This window comes from Emydura macquarii, unplaced genomic scaffold (assembly GCF_026122565.2).
Source record: "Emydura macquarii macquarii isolate MOO-44397 ecotype Brisbane River unplaced genomic scaffold, CSIRO-AGI_Emac_v2 contig_380, whole genome shotgun sequence".
NCBI classification, from domain to species: Eukaryota; Metazoa; Chordata; order Testudines; family Chelidae; genus Emydura; species Emydura macquarii.
Genome location: NW_027130517.1, coordinates 114,554 through 126,028, shown reverse-complemented (window position 1 = coordinate 126,028; position 11,475 = coordinate 114,554). Strand labels below are relative to the sequence as shown.

The 11,475-nt window shown below is 61.8% G+C and overlaps 1 protein-coding gene across 1 annotated transcript; it reads left to right on the top strand.

Annotated features, from left to right (window-relative positions):
* The first annotated feature begins 981 nt into the window (after positions 1–981).
* On the top strand, positions 982–9,894 carry LEP (leptin). Its single transcript, XM_067535729.1, has 4 exons — positions 982–1,012; positions 3,140–3,168; positions 6,121–6,291; positions 7,555–9,894. Exons 3-4 carry the CDS (start codon positions 6,148–6,150, stop codon positions 7,915–7,917), a joined length of 507 nt encoding a protein of 168 aa, XP_067391830.1. The 5' UTR covers positions 982–1,012; positions 3,140–3,168; positions 6,121–6,147; the 3' UTR covers positions 7,918–9,894.
* Positions 9,895–11,475: the final 1,581 nt, after the last annotated feature.

Sequence of the window (11,475 nt, the reverse complement as noted above, 5' to 3'; positions counted from 1 at the left end):
TTGCAGGCGTGTAAAGCGTGTAAGGCCAAGCAATCGGTTAGTGACCCGAGGATGCCAGGGCCTCCTCGGTAAATCCACACAGCGACCCTTCGCCCGGCCCGGAGCGGGGCTTTTACAGCGTCTTACAGCCTGCCCGGCGGATCGCAGCGCACCACAGGAGAGAGAGAGATGGTGGGGTGCCGGGGTGGATGGACAGACAGACAGACAGACAATGGGGTGCCGGGGGTGGATAGATTAGACTGATGTAGGGGGTGGATAGATCGATCGATAGCTAGCTAGATGGGGTTCAGGGGGTGGATGTAGATAGAAAGACAGACAGACGGGGTTCAGGGAGTGGATGGATGGATGGATGGATGGATAGATAGATGATGGGGTGCCGGGGTGGACAGACAGATAGACGGGGTGCCGGGAACAGATGGAAGAACGCTGTTTTACGCAAAAAGCGAGGGGGGGCGATCCGCTCGCCCTGCACTATCAACAAACGAAACAATGGCATGACACAGGACAGCATCCCGAGACAAAACCAGGGTCCGTGTCCACCCCGGGGTGGCTGTGTCAGTGCGTCCGTCCGTGTCTGCCCAGCCCCAGCCCAGGCCCCCCCCAGTTTTCCACCCCCCCCCCCCCCGTCCAGCCGCCACCCCTGCCGGGGCTGCGCGGTTCGGCGGGGCAGGTGGAGGCTGGTCCGGCCCGGCCCGGCCCCTCGGCCCGGCGCTCCTGGCTCGGGGGGGGGTCGGGGTGATTTTGCCCCCAGCGCGCAGTGGCCAGCGGGGTGTCGGGGGCCGGGAGGGGGGTAGGAGTTGGGAGAAGCCCGGCGCTGGAGCTGCGGGCTGCCTCCCCCCCGGCCAGCCGCACACGCGGGGCTGGGCCGGGCCGGGCCGGTGGGGAGAGCCGCAGGGGGGCGGCGGGCGATGAGTAACGCCTGTGCAATGCCGGCGCGGCGCTATAAAAGCGGCCCCGGCCCGACATGGAGCCAGCGCGGCACAGAGGCGCAGCGAGCCGAGACAGAGGCCAGGTGGGTGCTGCCGTCCCCGTCCCCGTCCCGTCCCGTCCCTCCCCGCCCCGCCGGGACAGCCTCGCCCGCCCGCCCGCCCGCCGCAGCTGCCCGGGGCTGCTCTGCCCTGGCCAGGAAGCCGGAGCCGCGGGCTGGGGGGTGTGTGTGAAAGTGGCCCCAGGGGGCAGGGCAGGGGCTCGGGAGAGCTGGGTTCCCTGCCTGGTTCTGCCAGCCAGCGGCTGGGTGACCCCCGGTCAATCCCGCCCCCGCTCTGTGCCTCAGTTTCCCCCTGCTGTGAAATGGGGCGGAGGCTCTGAGGTCTATGGGAGGCGGCACTGTTGTGTTGGGGGGAGCAGGGTGTAGGGCAAGACAGGATTTGCCTCTCTCAAGGGGGCGTGGGGGAGCAGCCCCATAGTCCTAGTGATCTGAACCTCAGCTGGGGGGGGGGGATTCCCCAGGGGATCTGAGGGAACAGCTCAGGGCAAGGGAGGAGGCGGGTGAGACAAGGAGGAAGATTGGGGGAAAGAGTCCAAAGGTTGGAAGCTGACAAGGTGATGGAGGAGAGGCTGACAGTGACCTAGGGGTCCCGGTGTCACCAGAGCCCAGGAGTAGAAGGAGGCATGGGGGTAAAGAGATCCCGGCGGAGCTGGATTATCCTCTCACTCATGCTGGGGGAGCGACCTCAGCACCAGGCCTGGGACGTGCAGAGGCGCCGTCTGGGCCACCTCAGCCCTGCAAAACTGCCCCTGAATTTTCCTGGCCAGTATAAAAACAGCTTCGCTGCCCATCACGCAGGCCCTCTGCCCGGGAGCCCCGCGCTGTGCTAACCTGCTCTCTGGACCAGCTCCCTCGCTTCGCTTCTCGGAGCGCCAGGTGTATTTCCCTGCTTCACCAGGGGGCCTGTTTATTCCTGCCGGGGGAAAGGTGCCAGACTAAGCCAGTTGCTGGGGTCCAGTGAGTGCACGTCTCTCTGGCGCCTCTGGCGTCCCCCTGGTCTTGACTGGGCTGCCCATGTGCTCGGCCTTTCTGCACTGGCGGTGGAGCCATTGGGCGGGGGACCCTGGGTGAGCTAGGTAATCTCTCCATGCCTCGGCTCCCCACCTGAAGAGTGGAGACAAAGAAACCTGCCCGCTAGGGATGGGGCCAATACAGGGACCTCGCCAGGCCCCCAGGCAGCTCTTGCTACCTGCAGAACTTGCCATGGAGGAGGGTTCAGTGCAGTATCTGAGCACCCCCGTGTAGTGCTTGGGTCCTGCCTGGACAGGGAACATCCAGTGCCGGGCTGGCAGCTGTTGTGAGTGAGCGTGCACCGTGGCTGAAGTGTGTTTGCAGCCTGGGTGCGCACACCTGAACTAGCTGCTAGCGCCCGGACAATGCAGTGCAGATGCGGCAGCCTGGACCCGGCACAGGCCAGCAAGCGACCCTGACACAAGCCTGCCAGGGTCCCAGGTACAGACCGGACTGCTGGCCTGCCTGGAAGTCATGCCACCGCGTCTCCACTGGTATTGCTACAGGCGCTGGCTCGATGAAAGCGGCTTCGGCCGTGCCCGCCGGTGCTATGTTCACACCTTCCTTTGCTGTTTACACGGACCAGCAGTGACTGCGACCACACACAGGAGCCTGTACGTGGGGCATGTCCAGGACCGAAGCGGGTGAACGGCAGGGTGCACCGAAGTGCTGCGGGCACAAACATAACAGTCCAGAGCTCACACTCCTGTTAGTCCTCGCTGCCCAGTCCCCTCTGCTAGCGGGCTTCCAAACTGATCCCCATCAGTTTGCCAGCCTGACTCTGCAACTTCCCCGCCCGACGTTCGGGTGAGTCTCCTGTGGCCTGGTTTCCTGAGTCCCTTTGCTGGTGAAAACTCAGGGCAATGGCACTCGGTGCCGGGCGGACGCTCCGCTCAGCTTTAAACTGACCTGCTGGGGCCGATTCTTCTCGACTGACCCCGTGGCGACGGGGCGTCACTGCGCGGAGGCCGATGGAACGGCCGGGGTCTGAAAACTGACATGAGGGAGAATGTGGCCCAGTGACTCTAGGCTAAGACACTTTTCGGGCCCGAGTACACATTCCCGGGGTTGCTGTGATGGTTTACAATGCTGCCCAGGGCCCTCTGACCGGGATCTCTCCTTTTTCGTTGTATGTTTTAGAGTCTGCGACCCGCTGCACATCTCCAGAGGTGAGTATCCCTCATCTCCGCTCCATTATTAACGTGCCGGCAGCAGCTGGCCAGACACAAAGGTTGTCTCTGCCCCAAAGACGCCCGGGGCCAGGTGGCAGGCTCAGCAAAGCTGGGGTGCCCCGGAGGCCAGGCGGAGAGTTACCGGAAAATGGCACTTCTGAAAACTCCTCTCACAGGCAGGAGGGAAGTCATTTCATAGATGTGGGTCTTGCTGGGGGAGGAGCCCGTTAGACCCCTGGTCGAAGGGCAGTGGGGCTCACTCGGGCCAGTGGGTCACATTCACTTTCTAAGGGTCCTGGCCGCGCTGCCTGGGGGGGACCTGGGCTGGCTGCGCTGGGGAGGAACGCCGCCTGTGTGACGGATTACGAGCGTCTCTCTTGGCACCCCGGGGAGGGCGCAGAACGGCAGAGGCCAGACAGACAGTCGCCCTGCCGCAATCACCTTCAACCGCTGCAGAGACATGAAGTGATTATTCCCCTCTATTCGGTATTGGTGAGGCCGCATTTAGAATATTGTGTCCAGTTTTGGGCCCCCCACTACAAAAAGGATGTGGACAAGTTGGAGAGAGTCCAGCGGAGGGCAACAAAAATGATGAGGGGGCTGGAGCACAGGACTTATGGGGAGAGGCTGAGGGAACTGGGCTTGTTTAGTCTGCAGAAGAGAAGAATGAGGGGGGATTTGATAGCAGCCTTTAACTACCTGAAAGGGGGTTCCAGGGAGGATGGGGCTAGGCTGTTCTCAGTGGTGGCAGGTGACAGAACAAGGAGCAACGGTCTCAAGTTGCAGTGGGGGAGGTCTAGGTTGGACATTAGGAAAAAGTTTTTCCCTAGGAGGGTGGTGAAGCACTGGAATGGGTTACCTAGGGAGGTGGTGGAATCTCCATCTTTAGAGGTTTTTAAGCTGAGGCTTGACAAAGCCCTGGTTGGGATGATTTAGCTGAGGTTAGTCCTGCTCTGAGCAGGGGGTTGGACTAGATATCTCCTGAGGTCCCTTCCAACTCTAATATTCTATGGTTCTAAGAACAGGCTCCCCGCTCTGGGCTCCCCACCTGACCTTCCCCACCTGGCAGTGCTGGGCACCTCACTTAATGCGCAGCAGGGAGAGGATCAGATGCAACAGGGCTGGCCCCGCCCCTCTGCCCCCCATTCCCCTCACTCCGCTGCCCTGAACGCACCCCCACATCGCTTCCCCAACACCCCCTTTTCCCTGCTCTGCCACGCGTCCTCCCAGGTCAGCAGAGCCACGCGCAGATTCGGTACCGACTGCGCTGTGGGCCCAGTAGCCCTAACGAACCGCCCCGGGGTTCTCTCGGGGGGGCCTCGTCCCCCCCCACCCGATCTACCCACAGATGGGGGTCAGCTCTCTGGGGCAGGGGCTGTCTCTCTTTCGTCGGCTCCCGGGTCACCAAGGTGATTCCCAAAGCAGGAGCAATGGGCGGCCCTGGAGGGCCAGTCCCACCAGCTGCAGAGCAGTCAAGCCGGGGAAAGCGGGTGGCAGGAGGCAAGGTGAGCCATTGCTCGAATGAAGGCCAGCTTCTCTCCCCACAGCCCCTCGGTGCTCCCCGGCACTGCCCCCCGGCAGGAGAGTCTCCATAAACCCACCGCCCTCTGCTGTTGTGCCCACGAGCCCTGCCCGTCTGTGTCAGCGAGGCTGGAAGCCACCTGGCCACGCGCTTGCAGGGACACATCTCGGCTGTGGCATGACGGCACCACTCCACCGGGCTGGTTATTCCCCTGTGGCATCTCCCCAGAGAGCTCGGGGACGGGGCTGGCTCTGTACCCAGCCAGGCCTCCCACCTGGCAGGAGCTCTTCTGCGGGACAGTGAGACGACTGCGCTTGGGAAAAGGGGGACCAGCCGTGGGGGGAGATTCCAGCACCCCGGGCTGCGCGGGAGGCGGCACTGCTGGGAATCTCGGCCTGAGCCCGGGAGAGGCCATAGGGAGAAGCGGCACTGCCGGGAATCTCAAAGCGAAACCGAGAGACAGCACACGAGGTGCGGAGCCGCACAGGAAACTGAAAAGAATGTACAGCTCAGGGGGAGGGGCGCAAAAGTAGCTGCCAAGTGAGCAAGAGGGTAAAGTCAGGACACAGGGAGTGGAAGAGAGTCTCTTCCTGCCTAAAGCAGCACTGGGGCCAAAGCCTTGATCTGAGAGACGGGCTGGCCCGGATTCAGGAGATCTGGGTGCGGTCGCCAGCTCTGAGACAGACTGCCCCCGTGACTGGGCGGGAGACGGGTAAACCCTCCGTTCCCCATCTGGGCCACGGGGATAACGACCCACCCTTTATCCCACACTTTGTCTGGCCAGCCTGTGAGCTCTGTGACGCGGAGCCTGGCTCGCCCTGAGTATGTGCAGCACCCAGCACAGTGGGGCCCGGTCTCAGTTAGGTACAACCGTAACTACCCGTGTGCTTGTTCCACACGCCTCTGGAGAGCTGCGTGTGCAAGGGGTGTTGCATAGACCATGCTGCTGAATGCAGCAGGCCTCTCTCTCCAGGGAGAGCTCTCGGGGGTGGGGGTGTGGAGGGGTCCCTCACTGGTGCAGCGAGAGCTCCCCCTCCTGGGTCATGCTGCTTTCACCCCTGGGAGCGCAGAAGGTCTGTGCATGTTTGTGCAATGCAACACACCGGGTCAGCAGCTGGGACCCTGGCTCTAACAGCATGGGCCCCCCCGGCTCAGGTTAAAAGATCCAGCTGAGAGCCAGAAGCAGATTCAGAAACCTCCGTTACCCAGGCACGAAAGGGGCCGCGAGCCAAGCTCTGCACGCTTCACCTCTACACCTTCATTTGCAAGCCTGGTGCTCTGTGCACATGCAGAGCAGCCGGTCCCTGCTGGAAGGGAGGGTAGCCGCAGCGCGGGGCAGCACCCTCCCGCTGTCAGACACCCTGGGAGGCCTGGTCTGTCAGGAACTGCAAACAGGCGGTTAACTCACATTGCTTTTGCCTGTTCAGGGCCTTCGTGAAGAACGTGGGAGGAAAATGCGCTGTCCCAGCCTGCCGCTCTGCGGGCTGCTCGGGTTTTGGCTGCCTCTCTTCTATGGCCGGCCGGTGAAAATCGACAAGGTCAAGGCTGACACCAAAAACCTCACACGAACCATCAGTGCCAGGATTCAGGAGCACCAGGTATGTGGGGGTGAGGCAGGCACAGGCACCATGGGGGTGGAGCGACTCACCATCTCCTAGTACTGCGGTAGTCACCCGTGGGGCCAGAACCTCCGCTGGTGGGAACTGGCGCAGATCTAGAGGCGGCAGGGGGGCCGCACAGACTTACATCCGCTGAGAACCTGGCCATGAGATCAAAGCTGGAGACAACGGACGGGACGGAGTCAATCAGTCCAGAACTCCACTCACGCAGGATTGCTCGGGCCAGCCCACCCCGTCCTGAGTCACTTCCCGTGGGAGACAATTTCACTGTCAAGGGAATGATATTCAGCATAAATCTCCCTTGTACAACCTCCTTCATTCCTCTGCACTGAGGGCTGGCAGCTGGGATGTCATGGCCTGGCTGCTTCCATTATCCTGATGCCAAGTAACACATACTTAGTTCTCCAGGACGTGCTACTTGATCAGTTCCTCCAGCCCCTGCTACTCTGCTTTGGGCTCCTTCAGCTCCCCATCCTCTTAGCACTGAGGTGCCCAGACCGGGAACTAGGCTTCCCAGGCCAGTTCTCCCCAGAGGGACCGTTGTCTCCCTGCTCCATGGGTCTCTGTGCGTGCCTAGCGCCTCCCGTCTAAAGCATCTCCACGCTCCCAGCCCTAAAGAACTGAACCACGCAGTCCCCGGCCATATGATCCCTATTGCTCAGCCAGCAGGTTAGCATGCGCCCAAAGACGCTCAGGTGCTGGGCCCGAGTTGAAAGAAGGACCCAGCTCTGCGGTTGAACCGCCCCAAAGCGAGTCATTTGCTGCCGCGTGCTGCGGACTCTGACGTGACTTTGTCTGCCATCTGCCACGACTCTGCCTGCCGTGCTGCATCCCTGCTGCCCAGCTGTCGGCCTGCCACGGGGTTTGGGATCCCCCAAGATATCTCTCCAGGTGGCGTACCGCTTGCCAGTGCAGGTGGTATTTAGTACCTGCCCTGTTGTGACCTAATCACACGGCACATGTGTTACTTTTCGTGTGTCCCCCCCCCCCCCCGCCTCAGACATGCTGCAGACAGCACTGTCGAAGGTGGGTCCATCCCGGGACTGCCAGCGTATCCTTCCTAACCCTTTTGTGAAGGGTTTGTTCAAAGGGTCCCAAGGAAGAGCAGGCAGGTCTGTCCACAGCTGTGTGATCTGCCAGGGGTGATCTCCGGGGTGGTAGCAGTGCCAGAGTCATTAGTCAAACAGCTCCTGTAGAGGAGAGAGGGCAACGTCTAACCCTCCTTCTCCTTCCTCCATGCAGCTCTTCCCTCTGAACCTGAAGATAAACGGACTTGACTTCATTCCCGGAGAGCGACCCTTGGTGAGCTTAGACTCCATGGACGAGACCTTGCAGATATTCCAGAGGATCCTCCCCAGCCTGCCCGTGGAAAACGTGCCGGTCGCACAAATATTCAACGACATAGAAAACCTCCGGAGCCTGATCCAGACCCTGGGTTCTCACCTCGGCTGCACCTTCCACAAACCCTCTAACCTGGATGCGCTGGGGAACCTGACAGAGCTGCTGGCCACGTCTCCTTACACCACGGCGGTGGTGGCCCTGGACCGGCTCCAAAAGTGCCTGCACAGCATTGTCAAACATCTGGACCACATTCAGAGCTGCTAGAGGAGGGGAGCTGCATGGCCGGCTGTGTTCTAGCTTCTCCCCTCAGTCAGCTCCAGAGCACAACCTCTGTCCCGCTGCTCTGAATTTTAGACCTTGCATTCCCGCACATACTGCCATTCAGAGAGGACACACTGCAGTGGGTTAGCGGAGACCAAGGACCTGATCCGGTGCCCAGAGGGTGCCCTTTCTGCCCTCTTTCTAGCAAGGAGCAGAATTCTGAGGCCTTAGCATTTGTACAGCCACTGGAAAGTTTGCACACACAGTCTGTCTCTAAGCTGAGCTGCTGTCTATGCCAAAGAGAAGTTTACCGGTCCCCTGTAAGGAGCACGATGTCCGGCTTCCAAGGGGTTAATATCGTACCTTTTGTTGTAGGAAGTCTATGCCTGGAGCAGCTTTCCAGTATTTATTTATTGTCTCTCTTTTTTTAATTTGTTTGAAACGGGCCGCACTGACCCCATGGCCTCTCGGCGGCGCTGTGCGCCTGGCGGTGGGCTGGGGAACCTCGCGTTCTCTTCCTGGGCCAAGAAAGGGTGGGAGCGCTACATCCATGACCCGCTCCGCCTGACGGGAGGTGAGCAGAGGTCTAACATCACTTCGTCTGAATGACTTGCAAGTGGCGAAGTCCCCTCCAACCCCAGTGACTGGGGGTTAGCGGGAAACGCGTGGAGGTGTGACCTGTTTCCTTTTTGACATGTATATTTATTTCTGCTATGACCTATTTTGAAGTAAAGTTAATTCCTCTGCAGCTGATCGGTCTCAAATGGCCCGAAAGGTGGGAGTTGCTTGACTTCCAGTTCGCACCTGTAACCCTCCGGGCAAACTTCGCTTGGGGAAACAAGCAAACATCTCAGCGCTTTTGTTCCAAAGCACTGATCAGCACCGGGTCCTGGCCAGAGACGGGCCCCTCAGTGTCCCTTTGTTCCAGCGATGTCAGGGCTTTGTCCCCAGAACTGCCAGGCAGAAGAGCCTGGGTTTTATGGGAAGGGGGGTTGCCCACCGGGGGACGGGGCTCTGCCAATTCGTCTAGCATCAGAGGGGCAACCCCCAAGGTGCGGAGTAAGTTGGACTCCTCAGACCTGCTCCGCCGATGAGCGACTGCCAGGCTGCAGCTGGAGACAGCATCCATTGATGCAGGGCTTGGCCTGGCCCTGCTAGCCCCCTCCCGCTAGCTGCCTGGGGTCTGCCTTTGTTTGCTGTAGCCCCCCCCAGCTGGATGCTCTGCCTGTGACTAACACCCGGTCCCTGACCCCGGGGGAGCAGCGGGACACGGGGGCCCATCCGTTCTCCCCCGGCTGGGCACGGTGCAGTAGGCAGGACCCTGAGGAGGGCAGGACACGGCGTCGACCAAGGATGCGTCTACACTGCGGGCGGGGTGTGACTGCAGCATGTGTGCATGGCCCCGAGCGATGGCGGCGACGCTGCGGCTGCAGGTGTGTCCTACCTCGCCCAGAGCCCCGGGTCCATGCCCAGGCGGCCGGCCCAGGCTCACTGCTGCGGTTATCCCAGCCAGCGAGAGCAAAGCTGGCGGAGGTGTGTCTGCACCCTGCTGCGGTTACACCCCCGGCTGCAGAGCAGACAGACCAGCACCCATCTCCTCCCGCATGCTCGGCTCCCAACTCCCTTAGTGTGGCTGCAGCTTTGCCCTCAGACGCCGGCGGGACGTGGCGGGCGAGTCTGGAAGGATCTCGGCTGGTGTCGCGTACAGAGCCGGGAACGAGCCGTGACACCAGCTGGGGCGTTCCTAGGCTGTGATCTCCTCTCTGAGCACGGCCCAAGCTCGCTTTTAAAACTCTGTGGCCGCCTCCTGCCAAGCGTCCGTCTAAAGGCCGGCCTTTGTCACAAACCGAGCCTTCCCCTGGGTCCCGAGCAGAGACCCTGCTCGCTGGAGTCTCCTGGGGAGAGAGGGGCGTGGTTTTGTCCCAAGAGTTAGCGGGGCAAGGAGAAGAGACACTACCAAATGTCTGGTGTGAAACGTTTGTATTACCCCCCCCCCCCCACCATTGCCCCCTTCCAAAGTTATGACAACTCACCAGCTCCCTGCCCTGCCTCCGGCCCGGTTTGGGCTTGGGAAGCGGAGACTACACGAGGGAGGTGACACGGACATGCCGGCACAGCCCCGTGTGTGCACGCAGCCCACAGCGACGGAACGGGGTGTCCGTCTGTGGAGCAGCGTTACCTCCCTGAATGAAGCGAGTTGCGCGTACCCTTTGCCTGCCCCCAGTGGGTACCTCAGCTCAGCTGGGTATTTGCCCAGTTTTGCTACGGGCTACATAAAAAACACGCGCAAAGTCAGCGCACACTGAAATTCCCCGCAGACAAACAGACGGTGAGCGGTTCTCGGTAAGGCCGGGCTGTGTCGTGGCTGGATTCTTACGTCTGATTCTGTAAGCAAGTCGTTTGTACATGAGGTGAACTTCGGGGAGGCATAGGGCAAATCAGCCGCCCGACAGCCGGGGGGGAGGCCAGTCATCCGGAGAGGCTGGGAGCCCTGCGTTACGTCACTGGACGGAAGCATTCTTCTGTCGCACTGCTGCATCGACCCCGGGGTTAGCGCAGCGCAGCGCCAGCGCTCCTGGGACGGATTTGAGAAGCCCCTGACCGCCATCGCTAGGGTGATCTCACTTCCCAGCGCAGCCCGGGCCGCAGCTGAGCCGGTCGCTCTGTCTCTAGCCGTGGGTGCTGGAGCCTTGGGGTCTGGCTGCCCTTGAATGCTGGACTGCATCACCCGAGAGTTTGGGTGTAGACGCCCGGTACAGCTCCCGTCACGCTAGTCAAGCCACCTCCCCGCCAGGCGGCATGGCAGCTAGGGCGACAGCTGTGGACACCGGGGGTGAGGTCGGCCTAGCCCCGTCGCCAGGGGCGGGCTGGGGGGGTGGATTTACCCCACAGCTTCACTGAAGGAAGGTTTCCTTGCAGACCGGCCCTTCCGCCTCCCCAGCACTAAGTGAGGTCTGGCTCAGCCTCTGCCCTGGGACACAGTCGCCCCCCGCGCAGCCCCTCGGCGCCCACCCAGGGCCTCTCAGCGGGGCGATGTGCAAAGAGGGGAGGCAGGCCAGTGAGCCACGGCAGGTCAGGAATGGCGCGGGCCTGTGGGGCGAGGGGTGAATAGCTCAGGGGGTCTGGAGGGGACACGCTGTGGGTCCCTGGCTCTGCAACGGGGCAGAGTTAAGGGGGCAGCCTCTCCCAGGCTTAGCCTTCCTGGTGGTTTTGGGGCTTTGGAGTGTCACCGTTTCTCCCTTCCCCACCCCACAGAGCCCGGCGGCGGGGCTCGGCGGGGCTCCCGGATGCTGCACTGAGCCTCCCATCCTGCCCCCTCCACGCCCCCTGCCCCACACGCTGGGTGCCTTGTGACCTGTCCTCAGAGCGCCCGGTGTTCCCGTCCCCCCTCCAGCTGCAGCAGGGAGACAGTGGGCGGGGCAGGTGGCAGGGACACCACGAGGCCCTAAGCCAAGCCCCAGGCCTCGGTGCACCTCGCCCCATGGCCCCTCCAGCCCCCTCTTCACGAATCCCACGGTGGGCAAGGGGGGGGCGGTATGAAACAACACCACAGGCAGCTGA

What these genes read in the sequence shown, in the direction of transcription:
- LEP (XM_067535729.1), top strand. Translation starts at nt 6,148, where the DNA reads ATGCGCTGTCCCAGCCTGCCGCTCTGCGGGCTGCTCGGGTTTTGGCTG. An exon ending in CCAGGATTCAGGAGCACCAG is followed by an intron (nt 6,292 to 7,554) that starts GTATGTGGGGGT and finishes TCCTCCATGCAG; the next exon opens with CTCTTCCCTCTGAACCTGAA.